The sequence below is a fragment of the Phlebotomus papatasi genome, chromosome 3 (genome assembly GCF_024763615.1).
Source record: "Phlebotomus papatasi isolate M1 chromosome 3, Ppap_2.1, whole genome shotgun sequence".
Taxonomy (NCBI): domain Eukaryota; kingdom Metazoa; phylum Arthropoda; class Insecta; order Diptera; family Psychodidae; genus Phlebotomus; species Phlebotomus papatasi.
Window position 1 is genome coordinate 1,544,059 of NC_077224.1, and position 26,183 is coordinate 1,570,241.

At 32.3% G+C, this 26,183-nt stretch overlaps 1 protein-coding gene across 5 annotated transcripts in view; it reads left to right on the forward strand.

The window, feature by feature from the left end:
- LOC129806406 (uncharacterized) overlaps positions 1 to 26,183 on the forward strand; it is a 92,760-nt gene that overhangs the window by 37,761 nt on the left and 28,816 nt on the right. For all 5 annotated transcript variants that reach the window (XM_055854971.1, XM_055854967.1, XM_055854968.1 and 2 more), the window contains 5 exons: positions 10,448 to 10,724; positions 10,789 to 10,897; positions 22,174 to 22,198; positions 22,274 to 22,466; positions 22,530 to 23,348. In XM_055854971.1, the coding sequence (XP_055710946.1) occupies positions 10,470 to 10,724; positions 10,789 to 10,897; positions 22,174 to 22,198; positions 22,274 to 22,466; positions 22,530 to 23,348 (1,401 nt within the window). In that variant the 5' untranslated portion in view covers positions 10,448 to 10,469. The remainder of the gene's footprint in view (positions 1 to 10,447; positions 10,725 to 10,788; positions 10,898 to 22,173; positions 22,199 to 22,273; positions 22,467 to 22,529; positions 23,349 to 26,183) is intronic.

Genomic DNA, 26,183 nt, shown 5'->3' on the forward strand with positions numbered 1-26,183 from the left:
TTCCAGATTTGACACTTGGGTCGCACTATAGTCCATGTCATTTTTTTAAAATTATCAACGATTTTTAGTATTGAAATTTACTCGACGGCTTCCACTTTCATTGTGATTGTGGTACTTGTCCTCACTCTCTTCATTATGGATCACAATTATCACAACTACTCAATAAAGTTTGCCAAAAATATTAAAATAATTATGACAACATTGCATGTCGCGTACGAAAAAACATAACCTAACTTAAAATCAGTGTTTTGAAATCAACGGTCGATAAATTGTAGACTATAGAGCGATGGCCTATAGCGGGGTTCTACTGTAAATAAAACTGAAGTGGATGGCATAGTGAGTCAGAGTGGGTACATTTGATGCTCAATAATTAAGAGTATTTCCCTAGGCCTAGATTTACCTAAGAAATATTCCCTTGAATAGAGGCATTCATCTTGAATAGAGGCAGAAATTTTTCCTGTTTGAGAATCTGGGTATCAGTCGCTCTGTCTGATAAATCTTTACATAAGTACAAAAAAAATCTTGGAATTATGTATTAACAGGTAACACTGACAATATTAACAATATTTACTTAATGGCGGTAGATCATCTAAGACCAGAAGTCAATATCTCTTACTGTTTAGCCGCTAAGCCGGTAACAGACATACGGAAAAATGGACAAGTGTCGTTGCATGAGAAGTCGCAATTTGCATATAACTCAAAATTGCTCTGTCCAATTCGAGCAATAAAGAAGCTAAATACTCGTGATAGATAGATTGAATTTGTTTCGAGGAAGAGGAGAAATTTCATGATAAAATTGCCACTGAAATAAGGAAATAATTTCCTCGTGGCTAATCAAAACGAGTAATAATATTTCAATGTGATTCGTGAACGAAAAATTATGCAAAGTAATTTCTCAATTATGTTGTTCATCTTCTTATAAACAGGAAAGACAGCCAACGCACTAAGATGTGACTTCCCTGTAAAAAAAAGTAGTTATAGGAAATTCTCTATATTTGCGACTATTAAATACATAAATTAGTGCGATATTGAGTGGTGTGTGGAGTGATAAATATTGAAATTATCTGTCTGACATACACCTCTTCGGAAACTCCTTAGCAAAGTCATCAAATTGAAATTGTTACTCAACCAACATCACTGGCTTTTAATAATCTCTCTCGCTCTTCACATTCTAAGCCAAACACAAAATAATCATGACTTTCTCTAATATACCCTTCGCAATACAACATTTGTGTATAATACCAAAAGAAATGTGCAATAAAATATGTTGTGATGGAGAAGAATAATAAAAAGAAAGAAAAAAGCTTCACGAGACTTTAATTGTATTCACTTTTTTTATTGAGTTTCCCGCGGAATTTGCATACGCAACGTCTTTGATACTCTGTTTTTTTTTTTATTAATGTATCGGAAAAATGTAATTTGCATCTTTTGGGCTTGGAAAAAAATGTGTGCGATAAAAGATGAGCTGGACCTCAAAATGAATATAAGTTTCAAAAGAAAAGATGTATGGCTGAGGTGTGCCTTTTCCCACGTAAAGTGGTCATTATTTAGTCTTGTATTACTTGCACGTGGTGTAAATATTAAATTTAACATGGATATTTCAAAAGTATTCCCCTTGAGTTACGAGGAAAAATGTGGAAGTAACAATTTCTTGAGAATTCCCAAAAAATAAGACATTTTGTTGCCTTCATCATATCAGAGTTGAAATATAGTCTGTGTAGTTTAGATGTGGTCATCACATTTCTGATACCAGTTTAGATCCTAAATCTAAGGGATTATAATAAAGAATCTCATCTATACGAAGCTAGTTATCTATAGGAAAAAGTTAGCCATTGAGGCTCGAGTTTTGGAGATTTTTTTTTTGAAAAAAAAAGACTTTCAGTTATCAAGGTTTTTCAAAGTAGGGTTATATTTGGTTTTTGGAGTTCAGATGAATCTACACCGAAAATCTCGTCAATCGAAAAGTAAGTTTTCTGTTCAAAAAATTCAAATAGTTTCGGAAAATCAAGTCCTGATCGCTGAATTTTTAAAATTTTCAAATAAAAACTTTAGAAAATGTTCTTTAAATATTGTACTTTTATACCTATGCCTAAGATCTTAAGTTAAATTTTTTTTATTATATTGAAAAAATATTAGAAAAAATATCCTGTTTTTCTTGTCTAAACTCTAAATTGGTTGGTCCAAAATGCCAAATTTTACCATACATGAGTATGGAAAAATGTAGTTCAGCAACAATAAATCGTCGGTTGCCTCAGCAACTGTGCTAACTGCATTTGCTTTGTGTCAGCATTCGTTGTAAGCAACGCAACACTGCGCGACGTTTGCAATGAATACAGACACAAAGCAGATGCAGTTAGCACAATTGCTGAGGCAACCGACGAAATATACTTTCAAAACGATCTTTGGTGATCTTTTCTTATTCCGAATGGCAAAATTTTCAGAAAACTTTCAATGGATGCAATTTCGTTATTTTGTAAATCTTCCATTATTTCGTACAGGCGAGGTTCTGAATTATGACATCTTTATTATAAATTCGGTTTTAAGTCTAAAGTGTTTAGACGCAAACATTATAAATACTCGGTGACTTTCCTACAAACCATTCAGAATCCAATTGATTTTCATAAATTAATTTCGAAAGAATAAATTAAGTTAGAAAGTTCATTCCACTAATTTTTAGTCGTATTAATTAGTCTATAAAACGTTTTATTTAAGCGAAATATTAAAAAGAAAGAAACAAAGAAATGTGAATGTGCGATGGTTCACTTTTTCGAAAAGCCATTAAATATCTCTTAATTTTATCACAGTTTTTTTTGTATATTTAGAATATTAATAGAATATGAAATTACGCATCATAAAGTCGGAAACGCATTTTATTGAATATTGGAGAAAATATAAATTAAAAATTTTTAAATAAATTTCGAAATAAATTGGATACTGAACAATTTTTGAAAAAGAGGAAAAAATTAAAATTGAAACACTGAAAAATATAGTACATGCATATTTAAAGAAATTCATAGTTTGATAGTCACATTCTTTTTTTGTTTTCAACAACGATTTATTTCTAAATTATATTGATAACATTACAAAATTAGTGTTCAGTGTTACTATACTTTTCAACTTTATACAATATTCAAAAGTTTTAACATGAATTTTACAAAGTTTGGTTTATAAAAATAGTGAAGAAGAAAATTAGGAATAAAAACTTCATAAACTGTATTCCCATTTGTAGTCACATTCTAACTTTTAAATAATATGTTACTTTTAAAAAACTTCTAATCCGGTCAATTTAACCGGATCTTGGTATGTTTAGTGTTAAAGACTCCCACACTTTGTTGTACAGTGTTAGTATCATGTTTTTTTACTAAGCGGTCCATCGTTAGAAAAGTTTTAACCTCGGCTACAACATAGTAGAGGAGACTGGGGCAAAAAGTCACAAATCGAAAATTTTAAAATTCAATATCTTCCAAGATAAATAAGATAGCGGCTTAAAATTTTTTCTATAGATAGCCTCTATAGACCTTCTTCAATGTCGTAAGTTTCTTTGAATTCGAACAAGGAATTCAGAAAATAAAAAATATCGAAATTTTTAGCCCTAATTTTGAAATATTTTCCTTGCAGAAGATAACAATTATTATCTACTTATTTTCCAAAATTGATGCACTGGTGAATATTTTCTAAATAATTTGGATTTTTTTGAATACGAATCCGCTATCTGTTTTAGAATTTCACAAAGGTTCTTTTCTCCAGAAATCCTTTTACTAAAAATGGCCACTTGGGATAAAAAGTAACAAAAGGTATAGAGCAAAAAGTAACAAAAAAGCGAAGCAATTTCTGATGTCTCACGGCGAAAAGAAACGTCATTATTATGTCTCGCAGCTAGTTGTTTGCATTAGTCAAACGATTACCAGTCTTTTGTGTGTTTTTTCTAAAATAGCTTGAAAAGCACTTTTCTCGTTTTCTAACTTTTCTCGCAGAGAAAACGGTGTTTTACAAAAGTCTAGATAAATAAATTTACTATGAAAATATGTCCTCTCGGTATTTTTTTTAAATTTACGAAAGCCTGTAATAAAGTAAATTAAAATATGATAATACCCCATGTCTGGTACTATGTGCCCCAGCATTTTTGAGAATAGTCACAAACTTACCTTTTAGAAATTGGCTCGATAAACGTATTTCCTTACAAAATAGAGGAATATTACTTTCACAAAGTTGAAGAGCGGTAAATTTCCTATAAAACTGCGCTAATTAGAAATTTTTGAAGCGATCGAGTAATGTAAAAAAATAAAATATCCGTCTTGTGACTTTTTGTCCCAGTCCCCCCTAATATTTCATTGAAAGTGGAATTACAAATTTTAGGATATTCGATATCGAATTTTCTAAAAAGGATTTTTCGATTTTAGCACCAGCAGTCAGACCAATCGTGAAAGAGTCGTTTCTTCTGTTTATTTTACTGCTTGACTTCAGAGAGAGAATAATATACAGTCTGAAAATTTTTCAACTTGTTCTCGGTCTGGAGGTAAAACGGTATGAAATATCGACTTCCGGTCTTCGATGGCCTCCCCCCCCATAAAAATATTATGTACAGACTTTGATTTCCATTTAATTATGACTTTAATTATGACTTTTAGGTTATCTCATAGATGCAAAATCATTTTATAAATATTCTTCTAAATTTCATAATTTATTCAACTCTGATGTTTAGGACAAACTTTACAGTTTAAGTGTTGCGTGCAAAACTACATTTGTGACATTTTCTTTTCCACACTTAATTGTACACAACAATTGCAAAGGCACTTTTCAATCTCTCTGCATTTCCCTTTGTCTCTTATCTCCAGGGGAGACTCTGTTGAAGAAAATAGAACGGAAAAATCATGGAAAAATTCATGACAATTTCCACGAGAGATATCTCGATGGTGTTTAAAGTGAAAGAATAAGAGAAAAGGTATATTTTAATTATTTTGAAATCCAATAATTACCTTCACGGCTAAATTGTTGTTTCAGCGAAAGAAACAATTGCACATGAGATTGAGAGAAAATTGCAGACCGGTCCAAGATTGTCGGTTAACCTGAATATTTCTACAGACTTTTTTTCTTCTTCACCTCAACGGCCATCGTTGGGTGAAACAACTAGTAATACTGCCCAAGATAGAAAATAGTTTCGATTATATTCAATTGATCCAATTGTAGGCAAGTATCTCTGCGTGGGCAAGATTTTTGGTTGAAGAATTTCTTTGTTGATCCATTGTTGATTGAATTCTTCATGAAATTAAATCTAATAGATTCTCTGTTTGGCATCAGAAAAACAGGTGAATTGAACTTGGCTTTATCGGCAAATTAAACAGAGAAACATGAAATAAAACATAGGCCATCAATGAGCATGATAATCCTATGTAAAATCTAAGATATTGAATAGCTAATTTAATTTATAGCCAATTTTGGTGTTGAAAAAAATGAAAAATAATGGTTTGTTCAGATAATCTTTTTTTAGAAAATCGCCTTTTAATATTGATTTAGGGGCCAATTCAATTTAACACTTAATTGTATAGGCTTTTTTATGGTAAAAAATGGCTTGCCCATGTGCAAATACTGCCCGTGAATAAAATGTGAAAGTATGTGAAGCTCCTAAAAATTGCTATTAATTCAGCGACAGTAAGAGAAGGAGAAAGAGATTCTATCGAAATTTTAAATGAATTGTAAATATCAAATTGGATGAAAGTGTTTTGTGTGGAAATGCATAAAAAGAAGAGACTTAAGACACTCTGGATTGAGAAGGTTCAGCGGATGAAACTGTGTGTAGGTCGATTGGGTCAGATTTTAAATTAAATTTTGGATTGATTTGATGTCATGGGAATGTATATCTTCTTCTTGTTCTGAGAAGTCTGCCGCAAATTAACGGCATAACAAGATCCAAGGGGCATACAACTCAATGGAATTGGAACAGTAATTTGAATTTAAAATTCGTACAACATATCTGAAAAATGTAGTTTCCTCTTAACATTACCATAATTATATTTTTATTAAATATTGGATGAAGTTTCTGTATTTGCATTAACTCTATTAATATTAGAGGTCAAACGGTAACAGATATCAACTGCCCGTTTATGGTGACCACCCCACCTCCCTCAAGTAATTTATATTAGAGCACTTGATTGTTGCTTAAAAGAACGAGGGTTACCAATACATTGTAATACAGACTTAAGGCCTAGCCACATGCCTTAAGTCCTCTAATTTCTTAACAGGCAAGATTTTTGAAGTCTTAAGATTGAATATTGGGACAACTGATCCATAGGATTTCGAAAAAATAGCAAAATTATTGTTATTTAGAATTTCGAAACCAACGGAAACTGCGTTAAACCTCCAGTCTGAAACTCCTGTGAGGTCGGCTTCAGTCCTAATGGCCTAGACACACTTACAACTTAAGCCGAGAGACGACTTATTGGAAAATTATGGAAATGTAGTTTAATCATTATTTCGAACATAATTACGTTAAGCCGTCTCTCGGCTAATTCTCAGGTCTATCGAGGCCCTTAGGGCTTTAGGGCCGAACTTAGGGGCTTAAGCCGAGAGACGACTTAGTGGAAAATAATTTTCCACTAAGTCGTCTCTCGGCTTAAGTCGTAAGTGTGTCCAGGGCATAAGGCTCATTCCAGTTCCTCGCTAAGGCGGTCTTCAGACTCGTGATATAGCTCAGTTCCCGGCGGTCTCAAAATTCCAAATAGCAATCAATATTATTGACTTTCAGAATGTAATAGGTAATTTGCCCTTGATAATCTAATCTTAAATTAAATTTTTCCAAAAAAAAATCTTGAATGGTAAGAAATTAGAACAGGTAAGCCATATGGCTTGTTCTTAGAACATCTTCAGACTAGAGGTTTAGCATAGTTTCCGAAGATCTCAAAATCCTAAATAGCAATTAATTTAAGGGTTCTTCTGATTCAAATAGATTAATTTACCCTAATAATCCGTTTCTAAGGCAAAATTTTCCAAAAAAAATTTCCACTGATAAGCAATTAGAGAACTTATGGGTAAGCCTTAGGTCTAAAGCCCATAGTAGTTCTGATGTCCGTATAAGATGGCTTTGCTGGTGACTGAGAATGAGCCAGAAACCTTTTCAGACTTAAATTGGGACTTATATACCTAAAAACTTAGATTCTGATAAGATGAGAATTCGGTGGGTTGTCAAATGGAATTTTCCGAAAACATAAAAAATGCGTTTTCAAACGTTTATGCATAAGATTATTTCTCTCTCGATTATGGTGGAGAAATTTCATTTTATGTTTTTTTGATATCTCAGTTTTTCGTTCAAAACATTATAAAACCTACCTGAATATGTGTATAATTAATTTTTTTAATCTTTGTAATGACTCATTTTATGTTTTACTGTGTCACTGTAAGGGTGAGTCACTAACAAAGCACTAAACTTTCGTTTCAACGAGGCCTTAGTTAGTCTCCAAATTTTTGTGCTTGACCACAACCCGATCTTTTCAGAATATGACTTAAGCGCTAGTCTGCAGTCTGAAGCATGTATAAGGGCTCAAATATGCTTAAAATGATACACTAGCGTATTTAGCCAGTAAAATTCTTCAGTAAAGATCTATATCCTAAGCTGTCTTATACGTGCTTCTGGTCTAAGGCTTAGCCATATGGCTTAACTGCTCTAATTTTTTATCAATTACATTTTTTTTGAAAAAATTTAATTTTGGATTAGATTAGGGTAAGTGTGCCAAATTCCAGCCAGCTTGCAATTTCGGCCACCTTTTTGTTCCTCGAATTTCCATGAACTTTTAGATTTTACGTACTCTAGAGATTATACAATGCAAAAGAATAACAAAAAATGTAGCTTCGACAAACGAGATGACGTGAAAAAGGAGTTGGAAGAATTCCCGAAGGACAAGGAACTATGAGAATGAAGGTGGCCGAAATAGGGCACCAAAGCTATATGTATATTTTTATTCATTTTAAAATGTATTAACCCTCTAACGGGTAAGACTGCCTCCATGCGGTCTTCACAAAAATCACATTTACAGCGACAATTAAGGTTTTATTTATTTAAAAGTGCTATAGTGTCCTCGGTAATAGTCTTATAAACATCTATTGAAAGTTTGAGCTCGTTTTGACTTTTCGTTTTGTTGCTATTCCCAGTTTTGTGTGTCAGGTCAGAGAAAAAGCAAAAAAAAAATATTAGTGCAAAAAAACTCATTTCCAATTTCCATAAAAATACCGATTTAAAGTTATCTGACTAAAATAAATTTATTTTTTTACTGAAAGATATGTCATTCTACTTTGTATATTTTATTTAAAAAATTTGAAAAAACTAAAAATGTGAATTTTAGAAGCAAAAAGAGTTTCAAAAAAATTTTATATTTTCTCACCTAGCGCCGAAACTAAAAAAGATAATGAGGAATGGATGGTTTTTCGACTTTTTTGGATCATAATTATCCTAGAAAGCATTGTTTTAGAACTTCTTTTCGCATATTAAAGAAAACACCGTTAGAGGGTTAATGAATGATATGGAAAGTTTCCGGGCTTCTTGTGATATTCTACGTTTCCCTTACATGAACAGGAAGACGATTTGGTAAGATTGGTTCATGAAATGAAGAACAATGGGCATCCTGTTAAGGCGGATTAGCTGTCCAAATTTACAGCCAAGTTGTCCAAATTAATAACCAAGGTGTCCAAAATAAGAGTCAAATTCACCTCTACATATCAATTTACTTTTAAACGTATTAAGACTAATTTTTGTAAAAACAAAGACAATAAACCTTTGCCAAGTTTCTAAAGAACCCTTCTGAAAAGTGAGTAATAAAAAAATCAATTAGTATTGGAAATATCGCACTTCAAACTTTGAACATCGATGCTTATAAGCATACTGTCCAAAATTATAAGCCTTTACCCTAATTTCTTTTTTTGTGTCACTGAAATTCTAGTATAAAATCATAAGAATTTGAGAAATGGCTGATTTTTGATTAAGACTTCGATACAGTGATTCAATAAATTAGATGAATAATTATATTTTCTTAAAAATTCGACGAATAACTTAATTCAGAAGATTACATATGAACAAACGCAATATATTTTGCATTAGATTGGCAAAACGTAGTTAGTAATTTTTAAATATTCATTTTTATCTTGGTGGTCGATATCTTCCGTAAGCTGGCCGATACAAGGTGCATGGTCGATATATACTTCTCTTACCTTAGTTTATTTTAAGGTAAAATAGCGTAATATTGAGGTAAAATAATGGCAAAACCTTAGGACTATCCCATGTCATTTTAATTTACGTGCGTCTAACGTGTTCGTGACCTATTTTCCACAGTATAGTAAAATTTTGCTACATGGGTAGCCAATAGAGTCATCCAAGCAAGTTTCAATAATATTGTTAATGATCATTTCCTATTACTTTTCCTTCGTGTCAAGAAGACATTAAATATATTTGACAAATTGCAAATTAAATAATAAAATCATTCAAATTGAAATCTCCAGCTATCGAAACCAGTCAGAATTAATTTGTTAATTATGCATCCCATAAAAAGTAAATTGAATTAAAAAGAGTGCTGAAATGAGTTGTCTGATATAATTTACAACACTTCTTCAGCATGATTGAGTGGTCGTGTGATGATAAAACTGTCTAAAAGAGAGACGACAATGGTCAAAAGAAAAAAGAAAATATTTAGTTTTCGCGAATAACAAGACGTCATGTTAAATATGTATGTGGAAGACTAGGTGAGACAAAAGAGCATTAAACCGGAAATGGTAAAATTAAATCTTCAGGTATTCAACTCTTTTTTTTTATTTTGTGTTCCACCACCCAAGTTTCTGAATCGTCATGGAAGTTGAAAAACAGTGAAGAAGAATCGGAATAATATTTCACTTTTAATAGTTGGAGCAAAAAAAAATTCTTTTTATCTCACTGCTTCTATTCATTCCATTGAAGTGTTTTTCCCCTTTAAATCTTAAATTCAGCAATAATCTGACTTAAAAGCTCAGTGGACTTTAAAGAGAGTTAATATGCATAATTTTTTTCTCAAGCCAAATGGTAATGAAATGAAAAAGAATTTTTGTAATACAAATAACTTTTACTCATCTCTTTCTGGCTGTTGGAATTATAAATGAAGATATTTTCACCTTTCTTCTAATTCAAGCATGTTTCATCTTTGAGTATATTTTTCGTCTTTCAAATAATCTCTGGCGGATTATAAATCATTGAGGTGGTTTTCTTTAATTTCTCAACTCGTAAGCTCAAAGAATGGCTCCTCATGTTTTATGTTGGAGAACGAGAGAAAAAAATACCAAAACATTTGAGAAAAATGTGCGAAGATGGAATTAGAGGAGTAATGATTGAAAATTATGTAAAAGGAGATAATAAATTCAAACGAAGCAATTGCGCAAGTTGAGAAAATCACCTAATACATAATTAACATCCTACCGTCTTTGCGCTTCTTTGCAGAATTTACTCAACTTCCGCCACAATGATGATGACAGATTGCAGCAGTATCCAGGGCTCTACGAGTTCCAGTGACATCACATCGAGTCGCGGAATTGCACCAAGGATTCGTGTAATACGCCTCACGCGACCTCATTCAGGTGCTCGCAATGGAACACTCCTTGCAACACCTGGACATGCATCCTTTGGCTTTGCCATTCGCGGTGGACGTGAATTCGGGACGGGATTTTTCGTGTCACGCGTGGAGAAAGGCAGTGAAGCCGACCATCAAGGGCTGAGAGTAAGATTGATCATCTTTCACTGTTTGCAATTCATTGGGTAATCTTCGATGGTAATCTTTGCAGGTCGGAGATCAAATAATACGAGCAAATGGTTATCATGTGGATGATGCAGTTCACCGGGAACTTTCGCAATTCATAAGCACTCAGGATCGCTTAACACTTAAAGTCAGAGGTAAGAAAATATTCAGAGGTGAAAGGAAGATGTCTTTCATATTGATTGAGAAATACTCTGGATAACAAAAAAAAGCTTAACGGAAATATTAAGTTCTTTGCTTTTAAAAAATGATGGGAAAGCGCAATGTTTGGCACCTTTGCGAAACGGATAAACTCATAACGAAGAATCTTTGTCAAATATGAGAAAGTACTCTCCCTTCGAACGGTCATGCCTTCGAAAATGTGAATTGTTTTTTATTTTTCCTATAAGATAACGGCGTTATCACACTTGCACATTAAAATTTTAATGTGATTCATATTAATTGTCGCTTGTGAGCGTCGAAATATGTTATTTGTGTCTTTGAGTTACTTAATATTTGGGGTTTTTCTATTTATGGATAAAGAAGTGGACTTGGCCTGCAAAAATAAGTTTAAATTTACCTAAAGCATAAATATTTTTCACATTAAAAAATTAAAGAGAAAATCACATTAATTTTTCGCATTAATGCTATAAATCAATTTATATCAAATTTTGCGGGCCAAGTCTACCTTTTTATCAACAAATAGATCAAATTTTGAATATAAAATGATTCAAATACACAAATTACACATTTGGACTCTCACCAGCGACAATTAATGTGAATCATATTAAAATTTTAATGTGCAAGAGTGATAACACAGTTAGGAAAAATAAAAGAAATTCACATAATTCGAAGGTATGAACGTTCGAAGGGAGAGTACTTTCCCCCTTCTTCTAAATTAATTTTTCGTTTATTGATTGCCTGCATTAAGTTATTTAACGATTCAACTCTTATGAGAAAAAAATAACAAAAAAGAAATGAGAGGATAGGAGTAATACAAGAGTTCTAATTAAGGATTCCAAGACCTTTCCAATCCACTAAAACTTGCCTAAATCGGATAAATCTTTCGATAGTACTTTTTGTACTGTGACTTTGAAAAACCTTTATTAAGCTTATTTCAAGGACACTAACGATTTATGAACCAAATATCTTCCTAGATATCAAGAGCCTCTCGACATTCATTTTTTTATGCGTTTTTGCATAGAGGCACTGAAGACTAATGGCAAGTATTTTCCTAAGACGAAATGACTTATCTGATATATTTCGAAATTGTTGGCTTGATAGGCCCCTGATCTGAATTGTATCATTATATCACTGAGAGAAATCCGAAAAAGTTAAAATAACATTCTGGAAATGTTTATTTTACCCTGCAGTATTGATCCGAAATCGGTGTAAATATTATGCTTTTTAGGTGTATTAGGGGTTAAAGTTACTCTTTTTTAATGTTAATTTAACCCTTAAAAAGGTATAAAATTAACATTAAAAAATGTTGATATATTTTACACATAAAAAGTGTTAAAGTTATGAGGAAAAAAAGTTAGTCGCATCCCCATTTTTTTCTCAGTGATTTCGGATGCTGATTTATTTTTACGTGATATTCATTAAATTAAAATAAAAAAACAAAACATTAATTAAATATAATACAAGAACAAGGCTTAGCTCACCTTAAAAGCATTTTTATCCAATAAAGGTGCTTTTATTGGCTTATACGCATTATGGCTAATACAAAAATCATGTTATTTTTCCAAATTCCTTTGCGTGCTTTCCTAATTGCTTCTCCTCATAGGGTAAAGTGGTACAAGTTGGACAATGGTACAATTTGGACAGGACTTTTTTCTTGATAAATTTAGTTACTTCATTTTTATTTGTATGTTTTTAATGCTTTAGTTTTATAATTTGGTTCCTTGTGCTTAAAAACAAATTTTGTACTGTATTTTGTATTTATAAAGAAAAAAGCCATGTCCAACTTGTACCGGCGAATTGTCCAACTTGTAACACTATGTCCAACTTATACCACTTTACCCTACTCCTTTCTGTTGTTCGTCCTTCTTCCCACGACCAAAAACTCTTCCAGACACAACAAAAAAGAGATGACAAAGCGTCCCAGCTTTGCGAAATGCTCGAACTCACGAGATAGAGCTCACCGTGAATTAGTTTTTCGCATGATCTTTTGATGCTTACTGATCCACTATAGATCAAATTGATTCATAAAGTACAAAAGCATTTGAAAATAAAAAAAAATCGGTACTTAACCGATTCATTACCGATGAAGACCGATGCAGTCGGGTTCAATATTTCAATACCTATTAAAATCAGTTAAAAAATGAGACCTCAAAAATGATTGACGTTTGAGCTTCAATAATTCAAAATGGCGAATTTTCCGATCATAGGTATATTTGGATAAAATATTCGCCTGGACTATCTCTAAAAGATATCCGAAAATTATTGAATAGTGTCTTGAATAAAAGGTAAATAAGGGCTCAAACAGAAGTAGATTTTGATTCTACAATAGTGTCTTGAATAAAAGGCAAATGGAACTCTATTTGCACAAAAAGTCGTTGAACTTCGAAGAATTCAAATTCAATTTCGAATGTTCATACTAAATTTTCAAACAAGGTGGGAAAAATTTATCAAATATCACACTAAAAAGCTGGCTAAAGAGTTACTCAGTGATTATGGAGTGAATAAATAATGCTACAGAAACAAGAAACGTCAGTGCTTTGTGTTTTTCCTCACAAGTGAAGACCAACACATTTTGACACTTGAGTATTTCGAAGTTCGAACAGGATGTACTTCAGCCACCCTGCGAAAGTATCAAGAAGTAAGAATGTTTCGTTTTTGGCTTTTTAAATAGATCTGCTAATTTTTCAATGATAACGATTGGGTTTAAATTGGATTTTTTACGATTTTTCAAGAAAACTTTCTTGTTCTATGAGTTTGAAAAACATTTTTTTTCAGGGATAATTCTCGAAAACCATTCTCTCCAATACTAAATGACCTAATTCGATCACTTTTTTACTTAAATATTAAGTACAGCTTTAATTGGGTGCGCTCGTGACTAGAATTTGTTACTACAAGAGTGTCTCGGCTAAAAGATAAAATTGAACGAAAAGTTGTTAATGGTCGAAAAAATTCGAACAGAATTTCGAATTTAAATTTATGAAATACCAAAGTAGGAAGCTATAAAAAGGGATTTACTCAGTAATTATAAGGGAATTTAATATTGGGACAACAATATTATGAGCTTTGTTGCTTAATTTTTCCCATTTTTCCTGAATAAAGTTAAGAATAACACGCTTTGTCATACGATGTAATTCGAAATTAGAACATGGGATGTCTTTTCTTTGGCTTTCGAAATTGATTTTCGAATATCTTTTTTCTATATAGTCATATATTAATTCGACGACTCAGAATATAAGTCAAACAACTCGATATTTTACAAAATTCGTTTTATTTGCCTTTTCGATACTTATTTAAACGCTCCATCTTCCACTATTATATTTACTTGAAAGATAATTATTTTTAAAATTATTGATATATTAAATGTCAAAAATCCTATATTCTGCATGTAAAATCTCAGCTTCAAATCGCACTCCTGTTAAATTTTCCTACTGCGAGTTATTTGTTTTTTATTCTGAGCGATCGAATTATGATTGAATATTGAAATAAAATAATAAGAAATTATTACCAAACATCTAAGAATCATCAACATATTGTTCGGAATAAAAGTATTTTATGTTCAATTCAACCGTCAATAGGTTAGTTCACCACATACATAGGGTAAGTGTGCCAAATTTCGGCATAGTTGTATGCAAGTGGCAAAGTCTCAAGTTTGAAATGTAATATGTTAAGTACAAATTGATTTTTTTATTCTTTCTTTTGTAAGAGTGTTGCTTGGAACCTTGTAAAGAGTTTACCGTTTTTATTTACTCTAAAAACATTCTTAATACATTTTAAAATGAATAAAAATATACATATAGCTTTGGTGCTTTATTTCGGCCACCTTCATTCTCATAGTTCCTTGTCCTTCGGGAATTCTTCCAATATCTCTTTCACGCCATCTCGTTTGTCGAAGCTACATTTTTTGTTATTCTTTTCATTGTATGATTTCTAGAGTACGTAAAATCTAAAAATTCATGGAAATTCGAGGAACAAAACATGTGGCCGGAATTGCAAGCTGGCCGGAATTTGGCACACTTACCCTATCTGGGACAATTTAGAAGCTTCTAGCGTAAATGTACCGTGGATGGTTTTATTGTGGGATCCGGTGACAACAAATAACATGAGTTTTATTTTAACATCACTGAATGCGATAATGTTATTAAAATAAAATGTACTTTTAGTTGCACAAGAATGAAGGTCAATTCGATGTATATGCCTAAAAGAATTTATATGCAATTGTTTTATTCTTTCCTCAGTGACAATTTCACTTAATTTATCTTTTTTTTTCATTCTGTTTTGCATGGCTTTTTTGATATGGTGTGCCTATTGTAATTCAAGGGAGGGTCAAACACTCTTTTGCAATCATCAAAAACATTTTATTTTTCATTCAGCACCAAACCCATTGAAATGGAGAATGATGAACCACACCAATTTGATTTTAAATTGCATCAAATGGATGCTGTTAATATATTTTTAATTTTATTACTCAGACACTTTCTCCAGTGAAATTGAATCTTTTTTGGACAAAAGTGCATAATTTTCCCATATAAGATGGGTTTGATTGTGAAGTGTAAAAATAAATTTAAAAAAAAGGGAAATGAAAAGCCAAGATAAGCCCACATAAAACTGAGTGTTTTCTAGTGAATTTTAAATTGAATGATATGGAAGATTGTCATCGTGTGAGATGTGAATTTTTCAAAAAGACTGTCGCGTAATTGTTTCCTCTGTGTCTTTTAAAACTTCCTCTTGGAACTCTTTGGACTCTTTTGAAATTTCCCACAGAATTTCGCTGAACATAAAAAAAAAAGATATATACTATACCATCCATGAATAAATTGAAGCACGTGCAGAGAAATATCTCCATTCGAGACAATATTTCTGGGATGATAAAAGCTTCCCTTCTGGTTATATGGTATTCTTATGTGTTTGGTTATTGTAAAGAAATGCCCCGTGAGAATATCTTCCAGATGTGCGATCTCGTTATTGTTTCAGGCTCTCTTTTGCACTGCCACTTCCTCAAGAGAGAAGAAATACAGAGTCGAGATATGGCCGATGACTCTATCAAAAGAGTTCAATGTCTGGTATGGCCCTCCAGTGGACCGTTAGACTCGCGTCTTTTTTCGTGGGTGAAGAACAAGAATAAAGAACCCGGAAATAATTGCATTTGTCGAAAGAATCTGCGCAAAATAAGCACAGCATCAGACACTCCGAATACATTTCAGAAGTAGGGGACAATGGGGCAGTTTGTGCAATGTGTTCTAGCTTAAGCTGATGAAAACTAATTTCTCTTGGGTATAAATAATAATAATTATGGGCTGCTGGTTCAGTTGTACGCATGATACCATACTCAAAGCTCGTAGTGAGTCGAAAACGAGTTGAAGTGCACATGTCAATTGGTTAAAATCAGTGGCAAAGACAATCAGAGCCAGTGCCCCCATAGCTCAGTTGGTAAAGTATTCACCTAGATAGCGAAAGACCCCCAGTTCAAGCCTAGATGGAGGCAGGTTTTTTCCTATCTCTATTTGGGTTAAATTTGTAGGTTGGGAATCACTAGTTCTGATTGTTGCTCTCTGTGCACCAAGCGAAAAGAAGTCTATTTAATCACTTTCATAATAATGTTGGCACAATTTACCGATTCATAGTAGAACTAGGCTGTCGAGGCTGACCCACAGCCTTCTGCGGTTCTTGTAGGGTTGCGGCATTAGGAGTCTTGTTTTTAAAATATATTGCGGAGTCACATATATTCACAAACATAGGAAGAATTTAATCATTATGAAGCTTAGGACCGTGAAAAGCATAGGCACTTTTCTCCACTTAGGGCCTGAGCATAATTATGACCTCCTCGCACGAAGCTTCATTTTTTTTGTCGTAAAATGATTAAGAAGAATCACAAAATTAAGAATACTTTTGTATTATGATAGTTTATCAAGATTTTGAGATTTTTCGAAATCATTCTGTGACGAAAATTTCGATGAGGTCATAACTCATTATAAGCATAGACATAACCCTTTTAAACCGAGTGGGACACTGGTGTCTTAAAAACAAAAACAATTTATTTTGACAATAGAAAGTTATGCTCAACGCTCAATAACTTTTGTTTTGTAAACATGTTTTTGACATTTCAATGAGAGTGAGTGAAGTCTAGATCTAGTCATCTCGCTCACTCTCATAGGAAATTTAGAAAACATATTTACAAACAAAAGTTATTATGCGCTGGGCATTATTTTATCCTCTAAATAGTTCGAAAAATTAGTTTTTATTTTTGGAACACCGGTGCGAAATTCGTTCTTAAAGGGATAAGTAATGCATCCCTACAAGGATTAGATTGTCAGTGGCATAAGTAGTGGAATTAAGTGTAATGAAAATTACATTTTTAATGCCACAAAAGTTCCTGAAGAATTCCTTGCTTCATAAAGTAAGTGCTCTACTAATTTACCAAGTGAAACATTATCTATTGGAAAATATGTCACATATTTCTTATACAATCAATTATGACCCCAAAATTTTATATTTTCGAAAGTCATGCATATCTGAAACTGCCCCATCTTCTCTGTCCGTCAGCTATGAAATAATTAGATGAGAAATCAGTAAAATTAGTTTTTTCCATCCAGCAATATTTGTGCAAAAATTGAATTAAAACAATGCAACGTTAAAATGAAATTACTAATATAACTCAAAATTGAGGAATTATATTGCTTTCTTTATGGAATTCGCTCATTAAAATACACGGACATCAGAAGAATTTTCGTATACCGGAAATGATTTCCCTCATTATGTTATCATTCTGTGAATGAATAGTATAGAATTTTATAGAGTTAAATGGAGTAATGTGGAACCATTTCCAATTAGAAAATTTTCAGATTTTCTCACTCTTTCCGATTGACAAAGGGAAAAAGATTAAAGTGAAGAGGAACAGTTTTTTTCATTTTCTTTTGTTTTGCACATCTAAAAGAGTGAGAAAATCTGAAAATTCGAAATTGAAATTTGTTCGAAATTACCCCATTTTAATTTTGATTTTTCAAGATGTTGAATTTGGAATTGTTGAATTTAAAAATTGTTGAATTTTTATGTGTAAACTCAAAAATTGTTGAATTCTGTTTATTGTTGAATTTTCTTTTCATTTCGAAGATTTTGATTTTTTGCCTTTTTGGACATTTTTATTGGTTTTTACTATACTTGGGATCCTCCCTAATGCGAGATAATTACATCTGATGCTTAAATCTTCACGATATACTTATTATGCATATAAATATTTGATGTTCTATATGACTTTTGCCCAATGAAAAGCATCTCGACTGAAGTATAAGTCGTAATTGCAAATTCAACAATTTTTACACAACTTTTGTTTAAATATTCAACAAATTTGGTTGAAATACACAAGGCTTCATACTATAATAGTGTTAAAAATTATGATCAAACTATAATATTGTTAATTTTTGATCGTGTGACAAAAAATACCATAAAGTTGTGTATTTTTTCACACTATAATAATGTGAAAAACTGTAATGATGGTAATTTTTAGAACTTGCCAAATAGTTTTAAATCACGAAACATTGTTAAAAAATTTTAATGATTATAACAGTGAGAAATTTTACACAGATCGCAATTAAATAATTAATTTATCCGATTTCGCACTATTATAGTGTTAAAATTTTACACATTTTCAAATTAAACAATATTGTTGAAAATTTTTCAATTGTAATAGTGGTAATTTTCAATAGTGTGATAATAAATTACCAAAATGTTGTACATTTTTTAAACATTTTTAAATTAAACAACTAAAATGGTCGATTTTACACTATTATAGTAGTAATATTTTACACTTTTTTACTGTGTATTTCTAATCAAAAATTCAAAACTTTTTTTTATAAAATTTGAAATTTAATGAATACCTCATTTTTGAATATTTACTCAGAGAATTAATATAATCAACAAATAACTACATTTTATTCGAAAGGTTAATAATAAACCTATCATTAATCGCAATAACTCTTTGAACTTTTCTGGCAATAACCCAATACTGCACTACTTATATATCTAGGCGTGCTATTTAATGTGATTATGCCATTTACAGCAGGATCGTTTGCTATAAAAATGAGCTAATGTGCTCATTCAATTTATTTCTTTTTAGCAACAATTTTTTGACATTATTCACCATGTTGTCCTCCAACGATGACCAAATTCTTTTTTTGATTTTAATCCCAATCTCATGCATATTTCTATAAAGCCTAATGAGTATTGTTGCCCCAAAAAAAACAGCAAAATAGATGGCAAAATCTGTTTTCTCTGCCACAAATTCTCATCCCACACTATATGGTCTCTTTTCTAATGGTATTTGTGCGGAAAATGCCAGTGAGATGTACAATGTGTGCAATATTGGTTGAGGTTTTTGGCCTCAAGAGAGCTTGGCTCCACGGTTACTGGTGGTGTGGAGGAGCGTTTGCCGATGATGCAACTCTCTTGGGCAAATATCAGAGTTGCTGCGATGTTGTTGTACCATTCTTGTGTACACTATCCGTAATTAGAGCGTGCACTTTATTCGATGCCTTCGATGGTCAATGGGTTTTCCATCGAGAAAGAGCATTGGGGCACTTCACGCTGTGAATTTCAATTCAAAGTTTCGGGAAAATTTCACAATGTTTCTGATAAATTTTTTTTTTGTGTTTTTTATGAGATGCTTTTCTACTATTAGTGCAATCTTCTTTCAATATATTTTTTTATTGGCCATCTTTTTCTCTGTTTTTTTTTTTGGGAAAGTGAAAGCCTATACGTTGAGGGCAACTTTCAGAGAGGAATTATCACCAATTTTTAATTTCCTGGATCTCAGAGAGTCTTATTAATCCAACGATTGGTTTTTAATTAAATTTTGATAGAGTGAAACTATCGTTTTTTCAGCATTTTTAATTAATTTACTTTTTTGTTTTGAAACTGAGGTTCTAAAAAAAGAAACATTCGAATAAATGTGTGAGTAATTAGCTCAAATATTCCCGGAAATAATAAGGGAAAAGAACCATATGCAAAGTTTCAATTTTGTTGGGATCTTTCTGTATTTGTGTTCCTTTAGGATTTGATGGTTAATCGACGTGGAAAACATCCCGGAAAACCTTCTTGACCAAGACTTCTCCTCTACTATTTAAACCCAAAACATTACTACACTCAGAAAAAATATTCGAGTAAAACTTACTCGAATCGATGTTGAATTAACTCTTTTTCCTTGTGATTTTCGATTAACTATATTTTAGAGTTGATTTTGCTTCTCCTTAGGTGTAATATTCGGAAGAGTTGTTTTAATTTTTTTTTTAATAATTCAAATTTAAAGTTAAAATAATTCTTTCAAATCCCAAAATGAATATGTTTTGCAATTTTGTTTTTTTTTTTCATTTTCTTTATTAATATTTTCTTGACCTCAAGTTCCTTATATTCCGAGCGAAACATCACATATGATACAAGCACATGTCTTCATGAAGCACTGTTAGGCATATTTCTAATTGATGTTCCATATGTACATTGTCACACGAAAATTTTTGTGACTAAAGTATATTCTTAAAACGAAAACACTTAACCCTCTAAGGACGAGGAGCTTTCCGCTGAGCGAAATTCAATGAAATCAATTTTCCCTCGATATTTTAGCCTAAATAAGAGATTTATGGTTAAAAAGAAATTTTCCCATCTCTAGGAGTCCTGGAAAACTATGGGTCATATATGACCCAATCGTCCATAAAGGTGAAAAAGTAAAAGGTAATAAACTATAATTTTTACTTTGTTGAGAAATATTATGTATAGTTATTATAGTTTCTAGTCCCAAGAGGTTTTTGCTTAAAAAAAAATTAGAAATATTAAAAATATTAAAACTCAAGCACCAACGTGAAAATTTGAAAATTCCTTATTTTTGACCTCAAACATTTTTTATATAGCAAATAGCTGGAGATCTGCAAAAAATATCCTAGATTCCTACATCTTTCTACTTCGTGATTATGTACAAACATAGATTATGTACAACATGTAGATTATGTACATTAGAAAGAAATAACTTCAGATAGTCAGGAAAAATTACTTTCTCTATGGGTCACGGGTGACCCAATCGTCCTTAAAGGGTTAAGCATATACTTCAGTCGAGATTAAATTTTACATCGAAAAAGAATAATAATTACATTGATATGCGACGAATTAATTCAACTCGTACAAAGAGTTGTTTCAACTCTATTTACTAAAATTTAGAAGGGTTTTACAAGGGAATTATAGCCTTAAAGCAAAAATTCGTCTTCTTGTGCCAAATCACACACATAAAATATTTCGACGAACTTAACATATTTAACAAATATAATGATTAAATTCAAATAGGCATTCAGATTTTTTCAGTTTGAATATGTTTTACACAATATCTAGGAAGAAGTATTTTTTTTTTATTTCGAAAGTAAAATATGCCAATATAATTTGTATTTATTAACCGAATGAGGAGAATTTAGGTTCATTGTAAAGGTCTTGGAAATCCTGACAATTCTGAATCGGTTTTCTATTCATTATGAACCGTTCATAAACCGATAATTAATATTTTTTCAGAAATCAATCTTTTCATTGAGTATTCGAAAGTATAATTCGTGCCTTTTAATCACTTAATATTTAGAAATTGATCTATTTATTAATAAAAATGCAGTTTTGGGTCCCTTGGTCCGCAAAAATCGATTTAAATTGACTTAAGGTATAAATAGAAATCATGGAAATGTAGAATTTGAATAAAATTATTATTATAATTATTATTATTATAAATCAATTCAAGATAAAATTTTGCACATTTGAGTCAAGGAATAGGTCAAATTCTGAATATAAATTTATTTGAAGACTGAAATCATCACATATTAAAACGCTCATTATGGCTTCTACACATTATTGGAAGCATTTTTCGTCAAAAATTGCTTTTTTGAAAGAAATTTCTTGTACTGCTTTATAGAAATGGCAAAATTCTGTCAAAAGAGCAATTTTTGATGAAAACCACTCCCAATGTGTAGAGGCCTTAGACTATTAATATGAATCACATTAAAATTTTAATGAACAAATGTGATAACACAATTGGGCTGTATAAAACACCCTACAGTAACAAAATAATTACTTAAAGAAAGATAACATGAATCACATTGAAAGTTTGAAGCCTAAAATTGAGAGATTACAATTAATGCGCTGTGTGGCCCAATTAAATATAAACTGTTCATTATAATGCAATTACACTGTAAGAGCGAAGAAAAGCGATAAATTCACTCTTATTTCCTTTCTGCAGGTATTGGAATGATCCCAGTCAAAGAGTAAGTAATTTCCTGGAAGATCTTATAATACACATTTATTGCAAATTCCTATCTCTTTTCCTTTTGCTGCTGCAGAAGAGCCTGCGATCCACTTAGTTGGCACATTGTACCCCTCAAGGGTACTCAAGTATCTCCGACAGAACTTGATGACACCGGAAGTCGCGATATCCGGGTGACTCTCAATGTGGCGCCGAGAAGTAAACTCGGACTCGGCATTTGCAAGGGTCCAGAGTGGAAACCAGGGATTTTTGTGCAGTTCACAAAGGAGGTGAGATTGAAATTAAAATTTATCTGATCCGTTGATGAAGACTGTATTTTTTTTGGTCGATAGATTGGTGTAGCGAGGGATGCAGGTCTTCGTCCGGGAGATCAGCTTTTAAGCTGCAATGGAGTGGACTTTGGGGATATCCTCTTCAGCGAAGCCGTAGCCATTATGAAGTCATCCAGTCGACTAGATTTGGTGATTCGCACAGCAGCAGGACTGGATCTCTTTCCAGGAGAGTCCAGTGGGTACAACAGTTCGGCCAGTAGTGTCACAGGTGGCGATCAGAGTCCGTGCTGGGGTGATCAGTCATCAAAGAGGCTGAGTATGGTACGTGAAGAGAATGGCCATCTGGATGGAACAATGAATGGTACGAGGCGACCAAAGAGCTGGGACCGAAGTGGTGAAATGGAGCGTCGGCTACATCCAGTATCTCCTCCCAAAGTTCCCGAGGACCACGATAAAAGTGCCAAGAATGCCAATACCACAATCATTAAACTCTCAGACTCGGGTACAGTCATCAACAATACAGTCATTCCCCATCTCAGTGCCGTGGAAGTATCCACAAGGCAAGCTACAAGAGTTCATGTATCTCCGGAAAATACCGATGATACAGGCTTTGTAGATGACGAGGAGGCATCTGATAGGAGTAAAGTGGCTGATATCTGCTTCGTGTCGCGTCAAAGTGAAACCAAAACAGTCATTGTGGAAGTCCACAGAAGTCCTGGAGCTAGTAATTCTGAACCTGCAAATGGGGCTATTCCTCCGCCTCCGCCGTGTTTTCAAGCACCTGGACACACTAGGACACCCTCCGTTGCCAGCTCAACATCCGGATGCACATCCAGCCTAAGCAGTGCAATTAGCGATGAACTCAAGAGGAGAGCAGTGGTGAGTCAAATGGTTTATTATAATCAAATTAATTATGCTACCTAGACGTACGTACCCAAGAAGCAAAGTAGCTGCCTTATAGAACCAAGTATTAGACAAGTCTTTTAGTGCACTTTTAAAAGACTTAAAGTGAAAATTTTCTGTGGAAATTCCTATAGCAGCTCTTGAAAACCTTAAGAGTGCGCCACTTGACTTATAGTAATTTCAATTATGGAAGCAAGTGCGTTATAAGTAAATAAATAGGTTTTTGGTTCTATAGTGCCTTACTTAAGGAATTCTACAAGAATATATTAAGAAAAAATTGCTGCTTGGGTAATAATTTCATATTGTAAACCCAAGTAGCAAACTTTGACTAGTGATAAAATTAACCCTTTAACGACGAGACACTTTTTACGGACCGAAAATCAACAATAAAAATTAAACTGAGAAACATAATCAATATAACGGCGTTATAACACTTCCACATTAAAATTTTAATGTGATTCACATTAATTGTCCCTTATGAGCGTCCAAATATGTTATTTGTGTCTTTGAGTCACTTAATATTTGGGGTTTTTCTATTTATTGATAAAGAAGTGGACTTGGCCTGCAAAAATAAGTTTAAATTTACCTAAAGCATAAATATTTTTCACATTAAAAAATTAAAGAGAAAATCGCATTAATATTTCGCATTAATGCTATAAATCAATATATATCAAATTTTGCGGGTCAAGTCTACCTTTTTATCAACAAATAGATCAAATTTTAAATATAAAATGATTCAAACACACTAATTACACATTTGGACTCTCACCAGCGACAATTAATGTGAATAATATTAAAATTTTAATGTGCAAGTGTGATAACACAGTAAGTCATACATCTAACCTTGGAAAGTCCAACAGAGTCTGATTCGGTATGTTTTTTGCTTCTATGAACGATAGGGACAAAAATAGCCCAAAAATTTAAGTAATTTTTCTGACAATACCAATGAATAATATTTTTCGCTTTAATGAAAAATATTACGTATGAGTATTGTAATTTTTATTGCCAAAAGGGCTTTACTTAAAAAAAATTGTAAGTATAAAAAATAAATAAAATCAATTATGAATTTGAGAATTTAAAAATTCGCCATTTTTGAGCTTAAATATTTACTACATAGCAAATAGCTAGAGACTTGCAAAAATACTCTATATTCCTTCAACCTTCTACTTTACAATTATGTACAGACATAAGAAAAAATAACTTTGGGTAGTCAGGAAAAATTATTTTCTTTATGGGACACCGGTGTTCCAATCGTCCTTAAAGGTTTAAGTCAAGGACACGTTATTAAATGTAATGAATGTAATTTTTTCCAGAAAAAATTAAATTCATTTACTCGAAAAAGAAACGTCAGTTCTCGAAAACTTTACTTAGAAGACTTACGGCTTAAGCCGAGAAACGGCTTAACGTAGTTAAAATCAAAATAATTATTATTAATCGTATCGAAACACTTTTATTTGCTATTACAATGTAATCAGTAATATGTACCCCATGTTGGAAGAATGTAATGATCGTAGATCGCCCAGGAACGCCTTCTCCGTAATGAATGCTTCTGTGTCGAGAAAATAGAAAAGAAAGAGAACATAGCACAACCTAAAAAAGCGAATTGACGTTAAAAACAAAACATTGGGTGTCCGGAAACCTCCAGTTTTAATAAATTATCCAGAACTACATAGATAGACAGATAAATTTATTCATCAACAATGATTTCGAAGTACAGTTTCGTTTAACTGAGATCCCGTGTAGTTTTCAGCGTCCACCGCCGTCTTAGTGTTGGTGACCAACCTCCAGAGCAAAACGGTGGAAAAGTTCTTTCTCAGGTTGTATATGCCAGTCATGTAAAAACTTGTTTGAACTTTTTTTTAATACACAAAATTCCAATAAAAAAAGAGAAAAAAAAACAGAAACAGAAGATTTTGCTCTGTTGAAACTGTACTGCTTTGCAGTATTGTGAGAGGTTAAAAAAGGCTAGCTCTTACTGAGCTGTAAGCCATTTGAAACAAGGTCCCATGATTTAAAAAAGCGAGATGAACACTAATCTTGAATGAAAGAATTGACAAGTCTGGACAAAGTTTTCCGCCAAATCATTAAAATGCTAAGCACGAAATTTACAGAGTATTGAAAGAAAGAAAAATAAATAAATAATTAAGGAAAAGAAGCCAGCCAAAATCTGTGGACCGATTCAAGATAGATATTGCCCAGGAACATGCCAATAATCAAGAGAAGTTATGGATTTTGTCCATAAGGTTGTCAATCTATCCCTTTTTTTCAAATTAACACAATAAATCAAAATATTTAGTCTAGAATTGGGGTGATCTATCTCTCCTTAATTTTTTTTTCAATATTCCAAAATGCATCTTTTTTTAAAACTAAGTTTTCTAAGTGATTTTTTGAACAAAACTTTTCTAATGCTGATACCATGAATCTGGAGTCTTCAAATGACAAACCACTGAAATTCGTTTTCATCTTCGGTTAAAACTGTGTCCGTAATATTAAATATAATATAAAAAAGGTGGTCCATCTCTCCTCGAAATGACTATATAGTAGCAGTAGAAATACAAATAATTTGGGGTTCATTTATTTCCTATTTAATGAAAAATAGCGATTAAAGTATAAGTGGCGAGAAGCGATTCACTACTGGCTAAAAGTGGTTAAAGGATAAAATTACGTTATGCTAACTTGATTGTGCTACTTGGGTATAATGTAAAAAAAGTCACAATTTCGAGGGAAATTGTTTGGAAATCTGAATGGAATTACACTGGGAAATTTAAAAGTGATTCTGTCTTCTCAGTTTTTGTGAAATTCTTTAATAAA